This window comes from Lates calcarifer, linkage group LG9 (genome assembly GCF_001640805.2).
Source record: "Lates calcarifer isolate ASB-BC8 linkage group LG9, TLL_Latcal_v3, whole genome shotgun sequence".
Classification (NCBI taxonomy): domain Eukaryota; kingdom Metazoa; phylum Chordata; class Actinopteri; family Centropomidae; genus Lates; species Lates calcarifer.
Genome location: NC_066841.1, coordinates 5,698,801 through 5,722,463, shown reverse-complemented (window position 1 = coordinate 5,722,463; position 23,663 = coordinate 5,698,801). Strand labels below are relative to the sequence as shown.

Genomic DNA, 23,663 nt, shown 5'->3' with positions numbered 1-23,663 from the left:
CTCTCTATGTTAAACTACAAAACAGCAAAAAAAAATTGAAAACAAAATGGGTCTAGAATGAAAGAAGAGAGAAGATTTAGTGTAAAGTAGTCATAGGTGAAGACGCACTATTTTACAGACAGAGTTGTTGTTTTTGGTTTGTTTTGACACAAATAAAAAAATCACTCTATAACCGCATGACCATCACTTGACAACCACACCGCCATCAATCTACAGAAATAAAAAACAACCATGCCACTCTATAACCACATGTAGAACTTTTAAATGATATATTGCAAGAACAATGTACTTACATTTTACTGTGTTTTCAAATAGTTTGTTATTGTGGGTGCATTAGGTTACCAGTAACAGAGCCCCACAGGTGAAAAATACCACTAAAAGGCTGACTTGCAAGTCAAAATCCTGCTTACTTGCATACGTAAATGCAATTGCATGAATCGTTAATAACACCATTCCATTAGCTGCAATATATGTGACTGAAAAATCAATTGATCTCCTATGTGCTTTCACCACACAATATGATCTTATCGATCACAACACACATATTTTTCTAGTTCGTTATGTGATAGAAAGTACATACGGAAACACTGTGAGGAAGATATCTTATTTCACTTTATATTACAATGTTACATAATAATATACTGTGGATAATTTGCTTCATTCAAAAGAAAAGCCCAATTTCAAAGAATCCAACATGGATGAGAGTATGGGATTCCTGACATCTCAGGAAATCAACTCAAATCCTCCACCATCCCTTCCTTAACAAGAAACATGTACCGAAACAGAAATGATTGACCTCTACCTCCTCTACCAGCCCTATCTCAAGTATCTCATTGTCATATGTATAACCCTCTAACCTCATCTGGGTGATTACAATGCATTAACATAGTGGAGGGGGGGTTACTGACTCATTACTCATGAATGTCATGTTCAAGTGTTGTGATTTCAGTCAACAGATGCTATTTGTCCTGACTATAAGACAAGTGTAGGACATTACACTCTTGAGACAGTAAAACAAAAACTTGATGAGAAATTAGGCAAGCAGAGACAAGAGAGAGAGACAATACTGACAGGCAGGCCTGTTATCTGTTAGTGTTTTGCAGGCAGCAGCTGCAGTGAAGGCTTGACCTCACTTCCCAGCTATGCGGGCAGACTCTCCAGAGTTAGATAAATTTCTCAAACGGTTCACAGCCCAGCAGAGAAATTATCTGAACTATTTCTCAGTGAAACATCTTACTATGGACAGCACAAAAGAAATAAAAAAACACCCCAAAGAAAAATACTTCAGACCAATACTATGACTGTATTATGTTTCCATCAACAGTGTTGCTGAAGGCAAGAAACATTGTCACTTAATACAGTCATTATATTTTCCCTAAACATAACCTATACTCTTGTCCAAGTAAGGCATGAACACACAACAAAACACACAACACTCCCAGAGTTTTTTTTTCTTTCATACATTTTTCCCACAGAATGAGGAAGAAAACAGTCTTTGTGTGAAGTTATGACCTGAGAGGTTTCGCCCTTGGATTCTTTCATTTCCTCTCTGAATCCAGGGGTTCATAGTTGCTTGCGTTACACCCTCCATCTCAAAAATAACTCTTTACATTGCCCAAAAAAATGAAGCCGGTTTACCATGACCATACAGACCAACATTACTGCCATATCAGGTTTACAGTTGGTAAACCAGTGTTTTTGTTTACAGAAGAAACAAATAGATTTTTTGGCAGATCTAAGTGAATCCTTTTTCCTTGTCACCTCTTGAAAAAGGAAGAGAGACAGGAAAAATGGAAAGTCAGTGGAGAAAAGTAAATAAACAAGGCTCCAAAACAGGCCTGGAAAATGTGGAAATGTATGGAAAACTACTTTGACGCTTTCCAAGTCTTGATAGAATTAGGAATCACACAGAAGCAAGAGACACATACAGATGTTATTATGTCTTCCTCATATCAACAGTGTTCTATATGATACATAGTGGTATTTGTAGTTTTAAAGGACAATCTTCAGTTAAACAGTGGTTTCACCTTGTTGGGAGTCAAGTTGTTCCACAACACTAGACAATATTTAAATAACTCAAAATCCAGTCAATAACCAATTTATCTAGGACCTACAGGTGAAGGACTATCAACAAAAGAGGTCTACATGAGTGGTTTGATATCAGAATAATCACTGAGACCTTTAAGAGACAGGGTAGCCTAGCAAGTTGAATGTGGGGTTAAAACATTGCCTGTTTAGTATCAAGTATGGATCCAGTGCATATGGAAGCTCAGTTCTGCCAGAAAACAAAACAAAAACAAAAACAAAATTAATTGTGATATAAGTCAAAACTAAAAAATAGTAGGTAAATTTGACTTCTGTCTCAAAGTTATGATTCAGTATCTCATTATTATGACTTGTAAAGGTCCAATTTTTGACAATTTATGTCATGAGTTTAAGTAACCCCCCGCCACCTTCCTGGTGGAAACGAGCTTCCATAAGAATGGGAACTGAGGTCTCTGGGAACAAAAATAAGGAAATAATGGAGACCAGACTATGGCAATGAACCCCGCACTCCCCACAAACACACACATGCAAAACCAAGGGTAGACACGGATAAACACTCACATGTGCAGACACAAACACACGCAAACACTCACTTACATAATTATACTCAGCACAAAGACAGATGGAGGAGGACTCCAACACACTCAGAACATTTGGGCGGTGTTAAGAAAGCTCTCACAAGAACTGACTGTTCCATCCCACCATGCTTAGCCTCACAATCAACATTACAATTGTTATTATGAGCAAAGATTTTGAGGTCTTTTCTGTCTCTGCACACCACCACCCACCTTCATTAGGAAACATGGATTTCTTCTCTAATCTAACTTTGTATCTGTCATGAAAGGCTTTGCTCTAATAGCTGACATGTCATGTTTCTTCCATTTGTCATCACAAAGATGTTTATGACATTGTTTTTCACTATTACTGACGCATTGTCTATTCCTTTCCAGAGACAGCAGCTTGTTCTATTGCCCCCAGTCACATGTAGTGTGGCACAGAATTACTTGCTTAAACAATCATGCTGGTGGTGGTTTTGCATGTTTAGTTCTTTAGCAAGGAATTACATGTTTTTTTGATTGCCTGCATCATAGGCTGCGATCAGCTTTCACATATTTGGCTCTGCTTTGAAAAACAACTTGCAGAAATTTGAAACATGCTCAAGAAAGGTAATCCACCGCAGTGAACACTGTGCCAGGCAACTGACATTGTTGAAGTTACATTAGTGGTGATTTTCTGGTCATTGTAAGTCTTAAGATTTTTATTGTTTTCCACTATGACACAAATATTTCATAATCTGGTAAGATCCAGATTTTATTCAGAGATCATTTCAGCTAACAGGTATTTCTGTGTATCAAGTAAAAAAAAAAAGTGACTTCAAAACCTCCCTATAGGTCTCTGATCCTTATAAAGCTGTGTCTCACACCTCTGAGACACTGTGCTGATGTATTCCATGTGTCATAACATACTTAACTCATTAAACAGCTTCACATTCTGCTATCTTGGATTTTCATGTCTTACGATTATTGCTCACATGTCCTTGCGCGGGCTTAGGTTTCCACTAATGTGCAATTCTCTCAGGCCCCTAAAAAGGAGTAAACACCCAATATTAAATTACTCTACTCATTCTTCTGTAAGTGTCACTCCCTTTCTTCCCATTAAGTCTCTCTATCTGCATCTCTCTCTGTCTCTTTCGCTCTCACTGGTTTCCTGTCCTTCTCCTCCTCTCCCTTTAAACATCCTTTAATTTTTAATGTCCTTCTTCAAATTTCTTTTCTTGAATTTTTCCTTCTCTCTATATCCATGTCTGTCTCTCAATTTTATCCTTTCCTCACTTCTGTTCCTCTCCCTCTGTTTATCTCAATCTATTATTTTTCTAACTCAACCATCATCTGTGGCTGTGACCATGATCCCACGAAAATAAGGTGGCGGACAAAAACCATTATGTATATTTCTGAAACGGTCCAGTGGTTTCCCAGCTGTCCACTGAGGGATTTCTTTTTCCTCTACTGTCTTTTTCACATCAGTACTTACACGCACACACACACAAACACACACACACACTGAAGATTAGATAAATGTTCACATTCAGTGGAAGGGTGTTTACGGATATTGATAAAGAGCTGTGTGGTTTAGACAGTGATGGAGTCTGGTGGTATCACAGTGATCTAATTGTTAGAGAAACAAGATTCTGACTGGAAGTACAGTGAATTCTTTGAAATGACTTTTTTTTTTTTTGGTGGCACAAGAAGCCTGCAATATATCTATGGAGTTGCTGGTTAGCAGCAGTGACTCACTTCAACGTGTTCAGATTTCTAGTTTTCAAACCTTGCTTATTTCTTTCTCATTGTTTTGGAATATAATAAAAAAAAAGTCAGCGGTTAAAATAATGCACACTAGTACTGTAGTGTTCTGTTATGATTTAGATGAAATCCAGATTGTTAGCCACATTCATGCCAGTCACCACCAAATTCTTAATCTAATTTCCCCCGAAACTCCATCTGATTTAAAGCTGCACTTTGGTCCCTCTGTTTTATGTGTTTCAACTCTAAAATAATACCAGTCTGGTCCTATCCTGCATCTGTGTTGTTGACAAAGTTGTCTGTGTATGGCTACATTTTTTTCTCTCCTGCTAGTTGTTTGGTACCACCAGATTCTTTTACCTCAGGCTATGAATGCAGATGTTCTCTGATTAGAAACGTCTCTGTCATTCTATACCAGAATGAACTGACAACAATCACACATACACCCATGCGCATTTAGAGCCCGACTGATACTAGATGTTTGAGACCATTGCCAGTATAGTTAATTGATTATTTTATTTTATTTTACTTTATTTTTTTTTTAATCTGATAACGATATATTTTGTTTTTTATCAAAGGATTCAGGACTCAGTTTCTGATCTTTCATCTCTTGGCAGAAAAACTCAGATTCCTTTCCAGAGCTGTTTTTAATTGATATCAAAAATCAGTAGTTGATCTGGATAATACTTGATTGCACTTCAGATCTTTTAGTTGTTAAATGGGCTTATAAATACAAGCTTACTGTGTTTCTAGGAGGCAAGAAAAGCTACAAGAGGAAGTCAAATATGTTTTGGGCGCACACTCTGGAAGCATTCAATGATACATGTTTAAGGAGACTGAAGAGTTTGCCAGAAAATAACAACTGATGCTGCTGAAACAGGATTCATAAGGACAGATGCTGCTATTGTGAGTGATTAGAAAAGCTGCTCTGTGAATGGCAATTTCTTGCATTACGTGCTTTACACACACACACACACTCAAAACACACAGAAAACAGGTGACATTGCAAGCTGCATACCAGTCATGTTTCAACGCTGACATCGGATTGGAGGGTTTGGCTCGTACTTAGCTCTGATTGGTTCTGCTAGCGAGAGTGATGGAAATGTATGCGTATGTGAGGGTGTGTAACCATTACTTGCAGTCTTCACTTTGAAATCTAGCTATGAACATCAGTGACCACTTGGGTTTTACATTGATTGGTTATACATAGTGATTTAGAGACAAGTGTAAGACATTGCTGGGCCATCTGTTTGCATGTGTTTGGGAGACGATATGTCTTGGCACTCCGCACTGTCTGACGATGCAACCACATACGGCGCCATGGGCTCTAAGATAATCAATTCATTCACAGAAGGCTCCCTACATGAGCCAACACCTGACATACAGACACACACACACAAGGGTCATGGTTAATTTGACAGCGCTGTTGACTCATTGAAGAGTGATGAGGAGAATCTCTGTTAGTGTCATTCAAATTTTTTCAGCAGAGAGGCACAAGTGGTCGAAATCTAGCAAAGCTCTATATGACCTGAAGTCACAGATACATCAGTGTCAGTTGAGAAGATTTGGTTAGTGTTTAAGTTTCAGCTCATAGTTTTTGGTAGATGTCTAATTAGCAACAAGATCTACATGCAACGACTTTTACTTTAGATCAGAATCAGTATTCAACAACAAATCTGGCACACCTGCGGGAGGTTGCACCAGCCAATCGCAATTTCTAACGTAGCCTAGTTCTAACACAAGTGTTTTACGAAGTGGAGACTTTTATGCATCATTAAATTACAAAGAGTAGCACCAATTAAACTAGGTGCTAGCCTGGTGTGACCCTGATAGAATTGCTGGTACATTGCTTTTCTTGGCACGTTACCGCCATCTATAAATCAGCAGGACTGTGTATTTTTGTCGCCTGCATGCAAGTGTGCCTCTATGTGCATCCTCATACTCATGCACAAGAACTCACAAAACAGAATTTCCTCTGTAAAAACTTTAATCCATAGCGCAACTAGTGGTCAAAACCCCCACAGAGGACATTTAACGCATAGGATGCAAGGATGTTTTAAATATCTATTTGTGAGTGTGTGGTTAAATGACTTTTCCACAAGTGTCCCTATCTCTATTATCTTTGGCAGAACAGAGTACAAGCCAGATTGTGGTTTTATTTTCCCATCAGAGTTTATGTGAATGGAGCCAAGCTTGTGTCCTGTTGTTCTTAAGTAAGGCGTGTGAATGTGAAAGAGGCTATGTGCATGTACAGTATGTGCCTGTACGTGTGTGCGTGCAAGTGTGTGTAACCAATTTGTCTTTTTTTCCCCTTGCACCTCATCCTGTCCTTCTGAGAAGAAATTGCCCATAGCTGGTTTTACAGCATCCTGAGAGGGACAAGTGAAGAGGACAGTAGGCTGCAAGGGAGCAGTTATTATCATCTGCTCAGCAGATGGGAAAAGCTGGACTGGGTATGGTTGTGGAATTTACTTTCTGGTCAAACGGCAAAGGCTGAACTCATCTTAACCTTTCCCTAGGAAGACGAACATAATCGAAACCTAGAACTCAATCGCAGTTTTAACCCCAGTGGAAACTGAATGCCTTATGACCTTTTTTGTTTTATACTGGCCAGGGTAACACAGGAACAGGCAAAGAGGGATTTTTCTAAAAGAAATGGGGGAGAAGTGTCCAAGAGATGTGAGTAAGTGATTGTACTGTATATCCAGTCGAAACAGACAAGTACCTCCCTTCTATCAGTGCAACAAAAAAATACAGTATTCAATATCCTCCTCAGTGCTTAAAAATGACCTCATTCAGAAACAGCAGTGGATTCCAGACTGAACCAAAACACATCACACCCTAACACAAAAGACTTACTTTCCCAGTATGAGCCTGGCATCAGTAAAAAGAAACAAATGTGATTTGTCCTGGAATTCCAAACAATAATGATTTAAATTAATAATAGTGAGATGTGTTGCACTGTCATAAATATAGAAAAACTGTTCTTACTAAAGGCAAACAATCTTTCAACCTGCCTTTGTAGCTCAGCCTAGTCTTAAACTCTACTTTCCCACATGACACTACAGAAAAAAGAGAACATTTTTGTTTATAGGAGTGGTCATGTTTTCCTGAATGCTGCACATTAAAATGAAGGTGGCGCAGAAAACATGCATCCCTCAGTTATGGATTAACCACACTTTGTTCTCTGATTCTTAAAGATGTTGAACTTTCCTTTAATTGTGCCAAGCCAGGCCTTGAACTGCAGAATTTCATATTGTGAAATGAAATGGAGCGTGATGCATGTGGTTTAATTTCTGAAGAATCCTCTGCTGTTTCAGGATGAGACTTTTCTCTATGGGGGCATTTGTAACACTGATTTAAAGAGAGCAGGAACAGCTGCAATGACACAACTGAACTTTCAAATTACCACTAAACTGTAAAACATTGAAGAAATACAGTGAAAGTGAGACACTGTGTTGTTAATGCAGGCCACGCGCCTCTGTTCAATCATAATTTAAACTTTTACTAGCACGCCTGACATTTACTTCACTGATAGCCTGTCTCTCTGCACCTTATAGCCATTAAGTTGCATGGAAAAGCCTGCAGATGAGACTCAGAGCAGCTTGACTCTTCTAATGTGAAACTGCTGGACTATGAGAGAGGCTAAATGAGTAGAAACAAACAAAGCATCTCTAAGCAGTGGTATGCTCTTCACGTTTATACATACTGTAGGCTACAGAGCACATTCTGCTGTCCACTGCTTTGAATTAAGTGTGGAGTAAAGACAACAGAGCCAACAGGATGAGATAACACAGCACATAGGAGACAAATCACATAGAATCCTTCGGTATGTTTTGTCTAGGAACAACACATCCTGCTTCCAGGCACTAAGAAGTACTTTTCCCACAATTCACACTCCAACTTACTTTACACAAAATAGTCTGCTACTGTGCTTTAGTCTGTCCAAGTTAAAAAAAAAAACCAAAAAAAACAGCAATTCTTCTATTCATTACATACCACTGCAGAGGCCTGGAGACTTGCAAAGTGGGAAACATATCTCTACTGAAGGCTTGGACATAAAACTGTCAGACTGCACACACAGCTCAGCCTGAAGATAAAACAGACACTGATTCATCAGAGGAGAGTCTTGTCACTGCATTGATGTATTAGTGGACAAAAAAACAATACTACAATACGACAGAGAAGGATGACTCTGGATTATTAAAACTTGTGGACTTGCTGTCAATATTTGTCAACTCTTAACATGTAGGCAAAAAACTGACATGTTGGGGCTCTGAAATCTGATAATAGTCATACGTAGTGCAGCGTAAAGCAATCGCCAAGACATAATCAGGTTTTCTGAAAGTCTGAATCTGGTTTGGAGTTTTAGCTTTCATGATCTTCCACACTGTATGTAACAGCTGAAACAACTGGATCTTCTGTACTCATATGCTCCTATTTGGCATCAGCAAAATTGAACGTAATGGAAATGCAATGGTGTCTTCATTCATAACTATATCAGAATATATTCAGATCCACTGAACATAGACTGCTCATGCAGAATCACAGCAAATTAATGTAGTTTGTAGGGAACAGAGTTGGCTGAGATGGTGTATATGAGTCTTGCAGTCGTGCTAGGCAGACACAGTGCTTGGACTCAGAGACCTATCAACAGATTCATTGTTCTGTTGCTGCTGATGACTTCACATATCCCACTCACTGCTGCACAGATAGCAGAGTTACCCATTTACAAACAATCGAAGATGCATTCGCTCCTAGCCACAATGTCAAGCTAGCTTATAGACATTATCTGGAAACCAGTAAAAGTACAGCCACTCATGTGCTCTGAGGCTAAGATTTAAGGCACAAAAAAAAACTCAACATGTAACCCAACATGCTCATTAGCTCTTGGCCTTTCCCATTTGTTTTCTACACTTCATGCACATCTTACTGATGAAGTTGCTCAAAAACCCAACTTATAGCTATCTAGAGATAGTTGCAGTGTAGTGGATAGATAGCAATAGCAACAACCAGACAGAGATAGTAAATAGAACATTGTATCTCTTTCTTACCCAAAACAATCACTACGGTTTTCAGCAGAGACATCATGGTATCTCGATTGCGTCTTGGTCCAGAGCTGTGCCGTGACATCCTCATGGTCCTCTGCCGCACATACACAAAGATGTGGGCATACAGCGTCACCATTACAACAAATGTCACCAGGTTAAACACTGCCCAGAAGACCAGGTACGAGTTGCTGTAAAGCGGTGCCATGTTGGAACAAGTCTTAAGACTACAGATACAGTTCCAGCCAACGCTGGGGATGGCCCCCATGACTATGGACATGGTCCAGATAATGACAATCACCACGACCACACGTCGGTTGCTCATTCGTGTGTGTAGCTGCATGCGGAACACAGTGATGTGGCGCTCAATGGCGATGGCAAGCAGGTTGGCCACAGACGCCGTCAGGCTGGTATCAATCAGGCCTTGGCGCAGAAGCCACGTCGAAACAGTCAGACGCCTTGTGTTTGGTCCCGTGTTGAACATCAAGTAGAAGTAGGCCAGTCCAGCAAAGAAGTCAGCAGCTGCCAGGTTGGCCATCAGGTAGTAGATGGGGAAGTGGAATCTCCTGTTGACATAGATGGCGATCATCACCAGAAGGTTGGCAAGCATGATGAAGATGCACACTGTGATGCCCAGGCCCATCACCAGCCTGCTGACGGTGTTCCAGTCAGTAGCAAGGGTCTTGCCACTACGGTTGTAGAAGAAGGCGATGGTCTCATTGTAGTAGCACTGTTCCTCATCCATGGTGGCAGTGGTGCTTTCTGAAAGGAGAAAATATAAAGCATTAACAGTTCAGAAATTTACATCAGGGTTGTTTGCCTTTTCATTAAACAAGCTGATGCTCTCACAAGAGACGTGTTCTTCCTGTAGTCTCTTGGTATTAGCAGGGATGCTGGAGATTGAATTGTAAAAGACAGGGTTTATTATTCACATGCACTGATCTGTAACACGGCTCATCATCTCAAAACAACACCCACAGATTAAAAATAGAAAAGCTAGATTTTATCAGTCAATCATATCTTATTTTCCTCAAGTGAATCCAACCTTGAATAAACACCCCAAATTTGTGCCAAATGTGTGATGTTTACAACATCAGTAAAGCACAATGAACAATGGACAACACCAGGTTGTTCAGTCAAAGAGCTTGATATACAGTCCACTGCAAATTTAGATCAGATTGTATTACTGTGTAAGTGAAACCTAAAACTGGCCCAAAATCTTACTATGAAGCTCTGGGGGTTTCTTCAGAATTGTGCAGATATCAGTGAAGGTGATCTTTACTCTCTCATACACACTCTCTCCATACATGTATTACTCCAAGATAGCTAATGAAATTCTAAAAAAATTAAGCATCTATCAACAGTTTGTGCATCTGCATTGCAAGGATGCTTGTTTAACCATTTAAGCATTTTAGCTTTTGAACTATGTATTGACATGAATTTAGGAAACACAAACAAAATCTGTCTATACTAAACAGTATGGCCTCTGTTTCCCTCGTTTCTTAGCACATGTTGAGTTTTTATCCCTTAGTCAAGAATGAGTAAATCTCTTTTTCAGGAAAATGCATATATTCCTCTTTCATAATGTTCAACACAAAGCAGTGCTTCGGGAAACATGTGGACTTAACCCGGTTCCTGAAACGTGGAAAAACAAAAATCCCCTTTGGATTTAGACGCTGCTTGATCAGTAGTCATTTGTGTGTGTGTAAGAGAGTGTGTGTGTATGTGTGATGCCCTGGGTTTTTCACATACAGCCATCATTAAGACAGGAACAGCAAAAGGTCTAGAAATGATGAAATGATGAAATGATTCTTAGAAACAAAACCTGTACTGTCAACGAGTCAGTTTACAGCAATGCTGCACAAGGGTGGTGTTTATGTGTTTGTATGCCTGCATGCTTACTTGCTACATGTGAGCAGCTGCGTCTGCATTTTTGTATCTGTGTGCCGTGTGGTGTTAAAGCTAAAAACATGTTTTTTCCATTTGGCCAAGTTTTACAAGTGTTCCTGCTTTAAAAAAAAAACGCATCAGGCAAAACTGAGAAAACTAAGCAGCAACAGCCGCAACATGATGCTTAAGAGTCAACTCACACACACAAACAACACACAGGAAAACTGTGTGTGTGTGTGTGTGTGTGTGTGTGTGTAATAAGCTGCAGTCCCTCACAGATGCCGGCTAGTCTCTCTCATACATCCCCAGACCGGAAACAGGACCTCAGGGCTAGTAGAGTAGAGTGTATGTGTGTGTGTGTGTGAGTGATTCAGAGACAAAGAGAGAGAAGAGGGGAAGCAACTGAAGAAATAAGAAGGGACGAAGAATGAAAGAATGAGTATTAGAAGTTCTGGGTCAAAGGCCAGTGTTTTTGTGGAAATCCGTCTCTTCTGATTTTACCTTCTAATCTGACCGTTCCAATCCTTTTAAACCCTCTTTTAGCTCTGCAGTGACACAGCTAAAACTCCCACTTTGCCAAAACTGAACTGGAAACATGAAGGTTTTTTTTTTCCTTCTCAGATTAATTTGCAATGGTGGAAAAACGGTCACAACCTTTACCTCTCAGAAATTCACATGAAAAAATAAGGCGTACTCCAGGGATATGAGGCAGTGTTGAAAGCTATGAAAGCTGAAGATTGCCAAAAATATTTTTCAACTCCTGCACCTCAACTGCAAAGGAGCACTAAATCTCACTGGTAATATACTGTTTTGATAGCCGTAATTTCCAAGACGTGTTACATAATGCAGAGGGGTTAGTTTAGCGAATCTATGGCCCATAATTTAGTTCCTCACTGTGTTCCACAGCACACCATGCTATGAATTCTATATTTGGACTATTTTTAATCTTATTCCAAGCCAAAAGCAATAGTACCCATCAACTATACAGTAGGCTGGCTCAGACTTTTGGCAGCGTACCATATCCTTATATCCCCTAGCCAAAACGGGTGTGTATTAGACCAATAACAGTATAAAGGAAGTCCTAATCAATTAAATAAACGTTTTTCTGGACTCTGTTTATATCTTCAATTTCCTGAGGCGGGCCGATAAGGAACACCATCTGCAGCCATGTTAACTTGGGCTGGCTATAAAATATTATTTCATTAACTGAAATAGCAATGGTACATTCTATTAGCTGTATTGAATTATTGCTAATACTGGACTGCTTCATACCAGCCAGATGTACCTGCTAAATTTCTGCAAGTTGATTTCTATCAGACAATTTTTCATTACGTTTTATTGTATGTTTATATTTTATTGATGAGCAGTGTCCATTGTGTTTTTAGTGCAACTTTAAACACCATTCACAATATTAAGCCTCATTTGAAGAATAGGTTTGCAATTTTTCAAGACTGTCTTTAAACAATAGTACACACTGAAAGGAGTCTGTTTTCTGTAATCATTACTCCTGTTTTTATTGGTCTTTAGTGATCCACTGCTAATGTGCCTCCAATAGAAGTGATACATTCTTAACTTGATAAGTTGATATGAGACATAATGAGGGAACTTTCCACTAAAAAGGCTGCAACTTTGGAAAATACCCATTTGATCTGTCTGGCTCAGACTGCTGAAGGCTCTTTTTACAGTAACTTCAGATGAAACTTTCAGACTGTGTGGCTTCCTTTGCATTAAGTGTGTCATGACAGGCTCTGTAAGTGGCACATTTTATGGAAACAAACAGCGAAATTTGTGTTGATGCACAGAAGCAGCAGCCTTTTCTTTAATCTTTTTCTTTTTTCTTTCCCTTTGGTGCCTGTGGTGATTTTTTAATTACTTTAAAAAGTGCCTTATCTGACCTGCATGTAATTTTGAGGTTTTTAACTGTTGCTCATATCCAGACAAAGCAGTAACTTAGCCATTAGAAGCACAGCAAAGAGAAGCTGAGTGACAGCAGGATGAATCCACATAGAGGTGGCCTCGACGGCAACTACCACAGCAGATGAAAGCCTATCTATTCTGCTTGTCATCTGTGGTTTATGGCCATTAAATGTCTGGAGGGAGCAGTCACCGGGGCATTAAATGCCTGAGGCACGTCGTCAGTACTAGAAAGTGGAGGAAGTGTCATTGGCCTCTCAGTACACATTCCCAACACTTTCATCAGACCCTTGGAGCCTGCAGAGAGAGATCCTGTCATTGTGTGTGTATGTGTTAGTATGTGTGTTTGCTTGCAACAGCCGGTGGGTGGGTCTTGTAAAAAGGAAAGATTGAGTAAGAAAGGGGACACAGAAAGAGGGGATTTTAGATTTCTGTATTCCTGCACCTGGGTGTGTGTGTGTGTATGCACACTATAAAAGAGAAAGTTTGAATTACTACATTGTTGAAGCATTTTAGTGTGTGTGTGTGTGTGTGAGTGTGTGATTGAGAGAGGAAAGTTTGGGAGTGTATGCGCATAATGTCTTGAACCACGGGTGTTGAAGATAGAGAACAAAATCCTCACTGTGCCTGAGTGTGTGTCGACACACTCTCTTCATGCTTGTTAGTAATGTGTGATGAAGTCTGGTCGTGTGGAGAGACAGAAGAAAGTGTGTTGTGTGTGTGTGTGTGTGTGTATGTGTGTGGAAGTGTCTAACAGGCTATGAAAGGACCACCCTGAAATCCATACAAATGAGGTCATAACTCAAGCATCAGCACCAGGGCTGCATCCGTATATTCATTTCGTACAGCTAATTAACACATAGACACACACATGCTCACAAGTAACTGTAGTCTCACCCTCATTGTTACACTCCTACACACACTTGTTTGCAAATGAGCAAATGCTTAAACCTAAATATACTACAAAATAAATGGCATGACATTAAATTAAACAACACACCCTTACAGGATGAGATATTTTCTTCAGCCACTCAGTTGTTGAAAGCTGATGCAACTCAATGACTAAGCCAAAAGTCTAAGCCCTATTTGCAGCTGCTTGAAAATGCAACATTCATTAAACCTCACAATGCTTGTTGAAAAAAGCAAATCCTGAAGATGAAGAGTTAAAGAAAAAAAAATATATCTTGACATTTTGAATTTAGGGACAGTTGGGATGCCCAGAATGGAATGGCTTCATGTCCTGCCAAGAGACTACAAAAATGTCAATATAAAATGTTATTGTGGCCAGTTGTCGAGATATTTTTTGTACACAAGATTTGTTGCTCTTGATGAAAGAGATGGATAGACAGGTGTATGAACAGACATCCAACAACTGAGACTGTCCTCCCAAGAAAAGCAACAGAGACAGTTGTTTCAGGAAGTGCCCCAACACGACATACATTATGTTTATGTTCTAGTGGTGAGCAGCTGTTGTAATTATGGAGCACTGGAGGAAACAGTGTGATATTACGGTACGATATAACGGTCAGAGGGGATTGATGGGTAAAAAAAACAACACAATATCTAACTTTAACAGGGGCAACCATTTGTTGCTATTTACTACTGATGACCTGCAGTCATTCCCTGACTGTAATCACATGGCTATTACTGTAACCACGATGACGAATGTCCCCTAACCTTAACGAAGACATAAATTTAACCCAAACCACGATCTTTCCCTAAACCTAGCCAAGTCGTGCGCCTTTAAATAATCAAATCTTAACCATAGTGTTGTCACATCATAAAACTGATTTATTCATGAAAGTGATTCATAATAGTTTTAGAAGCAGCAGCAGCAGCAGACCATGTCCTATCACTGCAACTAGTATAGCAAGGTTTTCTCTTATTACTGCAAACATTATTATTACCATTTTCCCCATTTTTTATTATTGTTACTGTCACTTTAAAATACATTTGCTGTTGTTTTGGCAAAACTATATCTTCAGAGTAAATGTACTGCAAGCCTGAATGCCCTTTGTGTTCTTACCTTTAGTCTGACACCTACTGAGATAAACTGATTTAGTCCAGTCAAGTCAAGTGAGATAAACTTCAACAAAGCCAAGTCTGTTCCCAGTCTCTAAACAATTCATCATCCAGCCCTCTGTTCATTACTGTTAATACAGTCCTGAGAGAAATAAACTTTTACGGGGAACACCACTGAATTTCAGGTTTGACATGTTATTCCTACACCGAGAGAAAGTTTAGTCTACATTAGTGAACATTATTTATATGTCAGACAGACTGTGTCTGGCCATTCCCTGATCTGGGAGTCTATAGTGAGACATACTCCACAGGGAATTACTCAAAAAGATGGATAATTAAAAGATGAGTTTGACTGCATTCCTACATAATTTTCCCAAGGATAGCATTTTTCCCCCTCTCTGAAACTGATTAAACACTGATTCTACACAAGTAAAAGTCTGTGTAAAAGTCTGAATATAATTATTCCAGTTCACAAATCGATTCTCTGCTTAATCAAAGAGCTCAAGGCTATCTCACTGGTTTCACAGGGAATTATCATGATGAATCTAGGATTTTCTCAATAATGCATCTCTTGGCTTTTGGAAAAAATGTAACCATATGAAACTCATTTGGATATTTAAATTCAGACAAAAAATGTTTTCTTATCCAAGAAATGGAGAAACTGCAGTCTATTGGCATGGCTTCTCAAAGTACATTGACAGTTCTGTGGTTTGTAGCTTTGACAGAATTATTCATTTTCACAAAGAGTCACAAAACGTCAAAGAGTGGTTACAGTTATGCATAAATTATCATGCTGAATAACAATTCCATTGTACACATCTGGGGCAGGATTAAAGGACTAAAGGCATAAAACTATTTTTAGTATATAAAATAAATCATCCTGATAGCAGAGATGTGCTTTGTAGCATTTTCAAACCAGACTTTGATCACTGAGTTATAAGTGATGGAGGAAGCATCTGAAAGTGATAGGTCTCTTCACTGAATGCTTGCAAACTGTCTGTAGACTCTGCTTCAGAGAGAAACTTTCCTATGTTTGGTTTAGGCGTATCCCTCAGATTGGTGAGCTAATACTTAGCGTCTTTCCTAATTACATAAGGTTTACAGCATCTGGTATCCAATTGTCAGTACACATGCAGAGTTTGTAGGAAGAGATCTTTTGTCAGTCTGAGTAAATTTTTTTTTTTTTTTTTCTAACTTTAAAGCCATTTGATGTCATTTTCTCACCTATAAAGTTTCCACAAGACTGGCCACAATTTTATATTTTTAACATTCATCCTGTAACGTGTTTTATAAACCTCTGAGTTTTTTTTGAGGACGCCATGCTGGGGTGCGATTCAGTCAGTCAACAGTCCTGGATCAAGACTTGTCATTTGTTTGGAGGTGTCAGGCCTATCACCTCATACTGGTTTGAAAAGCCTGACTTTTTTGCATCTGTTCTGTTGCAGGCAGGGAATTATAAGATTTCAATGATGAATGTGAGCCTGATCCACAGATTCCCACTTGGCACTGTTGTGGCAATGTGGATATCATATGCATGACAAGTGAAACTGAGAAGACTTTAATGTTCCATACTCTCCTCCTTTCTTCATATAATCTCACTTCACATGTCCTCCTTCCTGACCCATAACCCTCTCCTCTTTTTGCCTGGGTTGTCCTGATTTCTGTCTCTTTTCTCCCTCCTTTTCTTCCTCTCATCTTTACATATGATCTTTCTTACCTCTCCTCCTCATCTTTCTCTTTCTGATTTCTCCACTGCCTTTTTCTGTCCTCCATCCCTTTTCCTCTCCTCTCCTTCTCCCCTTCTTTCCTCACCTGCCCATCCTTCTCCTGCTTCCATTTCTCCCGCTTAGTTAGTCCCCTAACCTCCACTTCATTCCACATGTTCTCTCCCTTTTCCTCATCTTCTGTCATCTCCCTTTTCCTCAGCTTTCCTCTCCCATCTCCTCCTCGCCTTCCCACCTCACTCCACCTCCTCCTCCCCCATCTCCTCTTTGCCAGCTCCCCACACAATGTGCCCATTGTTTCCGTACTCCCACCCCAGAAAGCAAAGAAACAGGACTTCTACAACATAGAATACACACCAGCACTCTCTCTTTCTCTGACACACACATAGGCTTTCATTCTCTAACATCATGGCTGAGTGCACACGAACCACACACACACACACACACACACACACCCTCACGCTCGCACATACTCTCAAACAGTTGCTGCTGACCGGCAGAGCTCGGGACAAGGGTTGGATTGAGAGGTGGTGTTGAGTCATGTGTGACTGCAGCCGTGACAGGCTGATTCACGGCTCGTCAGTGGCTGATACCCCTCCAAACACTTAAGCACTTCAATCGCAACACATGTTCAGTCATTAACTTTGGTGACTAAGAATAGAGTAGAATAGTCTTGTAAGCCAAACCATATTTGAATATGGTATCAGAGAAATCTGTCTGGAATATTATTGTAGAAAAGCTAAAAACATAGTCGTCATCAGATTACTAGAAGTTGTACACTTCAAATGAAGGAAAACCACACAACAGGAGATTTAAGGAGCCGCGTTTTATCACACCACCAACAGATGCACACTTCTGGAGTATTTACTCTTGGATGCACTCTGACAAAATAATGTTTTATTCCCCAGGGAGAAGGAGTTAACTTGTTGCTGCTAAATTACACACAGCTCTGCAGAGACAGGCTGAGTGGCTTTCACAGTGGCTTCTGGTTAGGTCAGAGCCACTGAAAGCAATGTTTTATTTCAAAATAACAGCCAGAATCATAAATAACATATAAAGGCCATTTTAATTTGACTATAAATTCTTGTGGGGGTCGTAGCTTGGGAAAGCCCAGTGACAACCAAAATCCAACTTGTGGATTATTATCTGCGGAGAACTGTATAACACACTCTTTCATTTCGCAAATGTCCATCTAATAAGCTACTTTGCTTTAAGGTCTTTCTGCTATGATCTGTTCCACATGTTTTAGTAAAGCAGGTTTTTCTGGCTAAATGGCAGGAGCAAGGAAAAAATATGTAACTGTGAAATTGATCCTTGAAAATCCCTGAGAAATGCAGTTTAGAGCTGCATAAGCTGTACGACACAAACACGTGTGTGTAAGTGTTAACCGCTTACTCCTAACTTAGTGGCATTTGTGCAGTTTTTGACAACAAACTTAGGCATAGAGGAATGTTTTAATGAGCGCCTCTCAGTTTTATTTGTATCTTGTGCTCTATTTGCACTTGGGTCCGACACAGGTAAACACATGGTCAACTCATGGTATAGGCATGTCTCCTCTAAAAGGAAAAGATCATTTCACTTCTTCTCTCAGTGTAATTTCAAGGAGTAGGGTACCATACCAAAAAAAATGTTGAAGTGTTTCACGGGCATTTTAGAAATGCATCAGTCGTTGGATATGGAATAAATATAATCAATGAAGGACGGCGTGTTTACAGTGTTAAATGAAATTAGTCTTTGAAAGCTGACACAGGCTCATTTTGACACATATACTAACACACACACATACTTGAAGTGGAGAAAGTAAGGGAAAAACCTAACAGCAAGGAACTGAAACTCATAACACGAACAGTACCTGTTTGAACTGTCGATGTTGTTTAGGGGTTTTTAGAAAGTAGAGCTTTCCACAACTGCAGCATGACGCAGCACAAGAGGAATTAGGAAAACTCTGTGCTTTTGACACCGAAAAGTTGCAATATGTGACAGTTACTTTAGTGCATTAAGTATTAGGATATGTACGTATTGGCTCCAGATAAACAGCCTCTGCCATGTGTCAGGTTTCTCTGCAGTTTATTGTTGGGTGTGTTCACTGCTCCTCTAATGAAATCACACTATTGGAGACAGATTCCATGGATTACATCACCATAGCTCAGATGCAATATGGAATTGCGTCAGTGCGGTCTGCAGAGATTTCAGGGGAGGAATTCTTCGAATTCATCACTGAGCTCTGGACTGTCACTTGTCAAAATCACTAATGACAATTTTGTACGCATCATTGTACATCATTTAAATCCCTGAATGTGCAATTAACAAAATCAAAAACACAGCTAGTTCTTTGTTTCCATAATGAGTGGCCAGTGTACTTGTGGCCCTTTAACACACAGACAAGACAACCAAGGAGATTTTATGACCATGCACTGGAATGTTCTTGACTGGCCAACCCAGTCACCTGACCTCAGTCCAACTGAGCATGTTTCACTTGCTGGAGACCAGACTCGATCAAGCAAGAAAGCTCTATTTATGTTGCACCTTTGAGGACCGTTACAAAGTAACACTTAATTCTGCTGTGGAAGTAATTTAAAATATATTCAATTTCCTGAAGTTCAAGGTCTCTTCCTGTACTGAGGCTTGAGCATCTGTCAAATGAATAAATGCATAAGAACCCATAACAACGGAGTGGAAACAATTTTTGCAAATTTATCAATAATTAAAAACAGAAATCTCTGATTTACGTAAGTATTCAGAGCAGTGCTTTGTTGAAGCACCCCTTTGGCAGCAGGGGTGGGTTTTAGGAGAGACATCTGTAGGCTTTGTGCATTTGGGCAGTTTCTCCTATTCTTCCTGGCAGATCCTAGCAAACTCAGTCAGACTGAATGCTCTGTGAACTGCCGTCCTCAGGTCTCTACACAAATGTTTGCTGGGGTTCAAGTCCAGGCTTTGCTAGGGCCATTCAAGGACATTCAATGACTCACCCCAAACCATTCAAGCCTTGTCTTGGCTGTGTACTTCAGTTTGCTGTTGTGAGGAGAGGTGAACATTTGTCCCAGTCCAAGGTTGTGTACACTCTTATTCAAGACTGTTCCTCAAGAACGTCTGAGTATTTGGCTGCATTTTGGAATTTTGTTATCCTGCACCACAATAACGCGAGAGAAGCAACGCCTGTTGTTTGTGACACAATTTGACCTTTCTGTTTCTGTTTGCCTTCAGCCTTCTGCTTGAACACATATTTTCCCTTCTATTAACAGCTCAAAGCAGCTCCAGTGTAGTATACGACTCCAGCAACTAATGACATACCTATTAAGAAGGCCCTTACCAAAAGAGAGGTGCATTTATGCAGGGACAGATCTCAGTGTTGCAACACATGTAAGTGCTGCCACAGTAAGCTGAGAAACAAAACCTACTGTGTGTGGTGTTCTGTGAGTGTGAGAATCAGTATACAGCGATATTGATAATTTTTGCAGATTTTGGTTCCTCTTTCTGTCTTCCCATGACTCACTTGAGTCATCATTAACATGGTTTTGACGTACATTCCCCTCATCCTGAAAGCAAGGAACAGTTTTTCACCAGCTGATGTGGTCTGGTGCCCGCCATCACAAGTGTCTGATACTGCGTTGCCACAGCTGTTCCTGGCTGGTGCTCTCAAAGTTTTTAAACACTGTGGTGACCACAGTGTGACCATCAGCTGATTAGAACTTTTGGTCACTCTGTCACACTTTGTCTAACTTACATGGGTATATAATCTTTACTTTTCTTTATCTGCTTTTCAATTGATGACAATTTGGAAGTCCACAACTGTACATGCACATGCACAATCTCTGAGATGTTACACAGTAAATAATCTCTCATGGGTTTAGCTAGTTTATAACAAATTTCCAAGTGGCTTTCCAGTGTGATTGCTGTAAATATTCCTACAGTGCTACAGGATTGGACCACAGGGTCAATTCCTAAAAAGACGACAATGCAGCTGTATATGCACATTAATGATTGTGGACAGTGGGCATGAACCTGCAGAGGAAACAGTTGCTCAATCAGCATGCATAGACCTCAGAAACAGTATGTGTCTACCCGCTTTTCTCTTCATTTCTTTCTCATCATCTTTTTGTTTTCTCTGCGTCTGCCTCCATTTCTCTCAGCCATCTGGACATATCAAATACTGCAAATACTGCATTCAAAGCTACCATGACTTTCCACTCATTTTTCATTACTCACCTCTACTTTCTAGCTAGCTGACTAGCCGACTAACTTATCTTTTAGCTTACAAACAACTCTCCATCACATTCTCTAAGGATTAATGAAATAAGGTAACACCAAATGTAGCCTGTGAGGGGATGTTGTAAGGTAAAAAAGTTAAGTGAACTACTGTAACACACAATGAGTTTCCCTTCAATCTTACAGTTCCCACACTGGGTGGTGATGTTCAAAATGCTATGGTAAAGTGTGGTCTTCATATGACACACAAACACACACACACGCAATGGCTGCAGTGTCGTCCAAACTGACAAGGGCAGCTTCCTGTAAAAACCACAGTTTATTTATACAATGACTGGAACTAAAATGACAGATGTGGGAGTGAGTTTGAAGACAAAATTTGCTTCCTTGCAACTTCTTATGCATAGGTAGAACATATACTGTACATAATATGTATAGAAGAAAACATAAAACATAAATAGAACACACAGGTTTAGAACATGTCTGCCAAAAATCAATTAAATTATGACAAGTGACTGACAGCCAGAACAAAGTGCTTCATCACGGGTTGTGTCACGGTCACTACTATAATCACACAACAGGAAACCTCAAACAGTAAAGTGTAATACACTCTAGACTGTCCTGATGGAGCCACAGACTAAAAATGACATTCTCTTCTGTGTCATGACATTCTTTGCATATACTTCATTTTTGTATATCAGTGGCTCTTTGTATAAAAAAATTCCTGCACCAAAATAAAAGTGTCCTGTATTCCCACCCCACAATGCTGTATTTTAATGGTACTGATTGAAGGTACTGATTGTCTACACAATATATTTAACAAACAACTTTTTAATCTGTTATGACAATGTCTACTCTGCTCTAGTCTTTTATTGACTCCAGTGGGTTTGAAGCATTTGAGAACTGTTCTGTCTACCACTGTTCCACTGTTTTTGGTTGTGGTTGATAGTTTCTGTCACTTCTGTAGCTTCCTGTCACAGAGGTGAAGTGTGAAAACTAACCCCTACAAGATGTAAGCTACAAACTAAAACCAAGCTAAAATGACACAGGAACTGCATCGACCCCTGTGTGTCAGGCATCCGTGTCAGGATTCTCTGCTGTTCATTGTTGGGTGTGTTCAGTCATCTTCAAATGAAATCACACTATTGGAGCCAGATTCTACAGATTGCATCACTCTAGCTCAGATGCAATATGAAAAGAAGAAATATATATTTTTTAATTTTTTTCAAGAAATCCCACAGAAGGAAGTACTAGGAATCTCCACAAACAAGCGTGTCAGTGCATAGACCACTTAGGACAATACAATTATTTGTAACATTTGTTGTATCTTTTTATATTTTTATAGCTGTCAAAACTATTGCTTGAATCTACAATTAAGTTTTGCCCTAGTTGCCCACAAAACATGACTCTGTTACCTGCATGAATGTGAAAGCAATCTGGACATTGGGAGTAAGAATGGGTGGAATTCAGGTCCTTAGATGAGGGGGAGGAGAAAGTGTGCTTTCAGTAATCACAACACAGATGTTTCAGGGACCCTCTCTTTTGACGGATGTCAGAGCTCATATGGGGAAACATAAAACAATCATCGTCACGGGAGACGATAAGTCTTTGCTGTGGGAGACTTGTTTGGTTTGAACAAGAAGGTCAGAAGTCACAAGCATCAAGTTATCCCTTCAGATTTTCTTTTCAGCATCTCATAAATTAGGGATTAACTTTTGGATGAAATCTATCAGTCGGGACTTTCAGGACTGATAGACCCGTGTTGCTTCACTGGTTACTGAGGAAACCGCTGAGCTCCTGAGAACTATCCTGTTCCCAGAATTGGAGCATTGGTGTGTCATATCCATGGTGACAGAGTGTGATTATCAGCTGAGTCACATGACCAAAACTAAAGATACAGGAGAGTTTGGAAGATCCATAAATTAAAAGTCAGTTGAGAGACGCTGTGGAAACTTAGGTCGTACTGCACATGAAGTAAAATATAGTTCATTAAATCTAACAGCAGAGCAACCTCTGACACTTTAAACCATTCTCCCGCAGACTGGTTTACATGCAAAGGGAGTAAGGAGGCAATGAAAGCCACTGAGCTGATCTATCTTTAGAAGTATAAATGCTCCTCACAGGTCACTACAGCATCAAAGACCCCCTGAGGTTTGTGAGGTTTGTGTGTGATAGATAAACAGTGTCCTCACTCTCTCTTGTGAATACACAGATAAACACACTCAACAAAAACACACACATGCACGCCCAAAAGCTCACCATTTGAACCCCAGATTAATTAGGGGACATCAAAAGGCCAATGACAGCAAGTAGGGAGCATATGGCTTTTCTTTTTTACAGTAGAGCTTCACAGTCAGTTAAAAAAAAGATCACCAAAGACCCTGTGGAGATAATGACTAGCCACAGCAAATTTCATGGTAATCAGGCCTTTTGGTTTTGTTTGTTTGTTCTTGTAAACAAGGATGATAATTAGCTCTAAAGGAGGCAGTAAAGGAAAGGTCAAGTAATGACCA

At 39.8% G+C, this 23,663-nt stretch overlaps 1 protein-coding gene across 2 annotated transcripts in view; it reads right to left on the bottom strand.

Moving 5' to 3' along the window:
* lpar1 (lysophosphatidic acid receptor 1) overlaps positions 1–23,663 on the bottom strand; it is a 46,473-nt gene that overhangs the window by 4,720 nt on the left and 18,090 nt on the right. For both annotated transcript variants that reach the window (XM_018671769.2, XM_018671766.2), the window contains exon 2: positions 9,401–10,156. In XM_018671769.2, coding sequence (XP_018527285.1) covers positions 9,401–10,139 — 739 coding nt within the window. In that variant the 5' untranslated portion in view covers positions 10,140–10,156. The remainder of the gene's footprint in view (positions 1–9,400; positions 10,157–23,663) is intronic.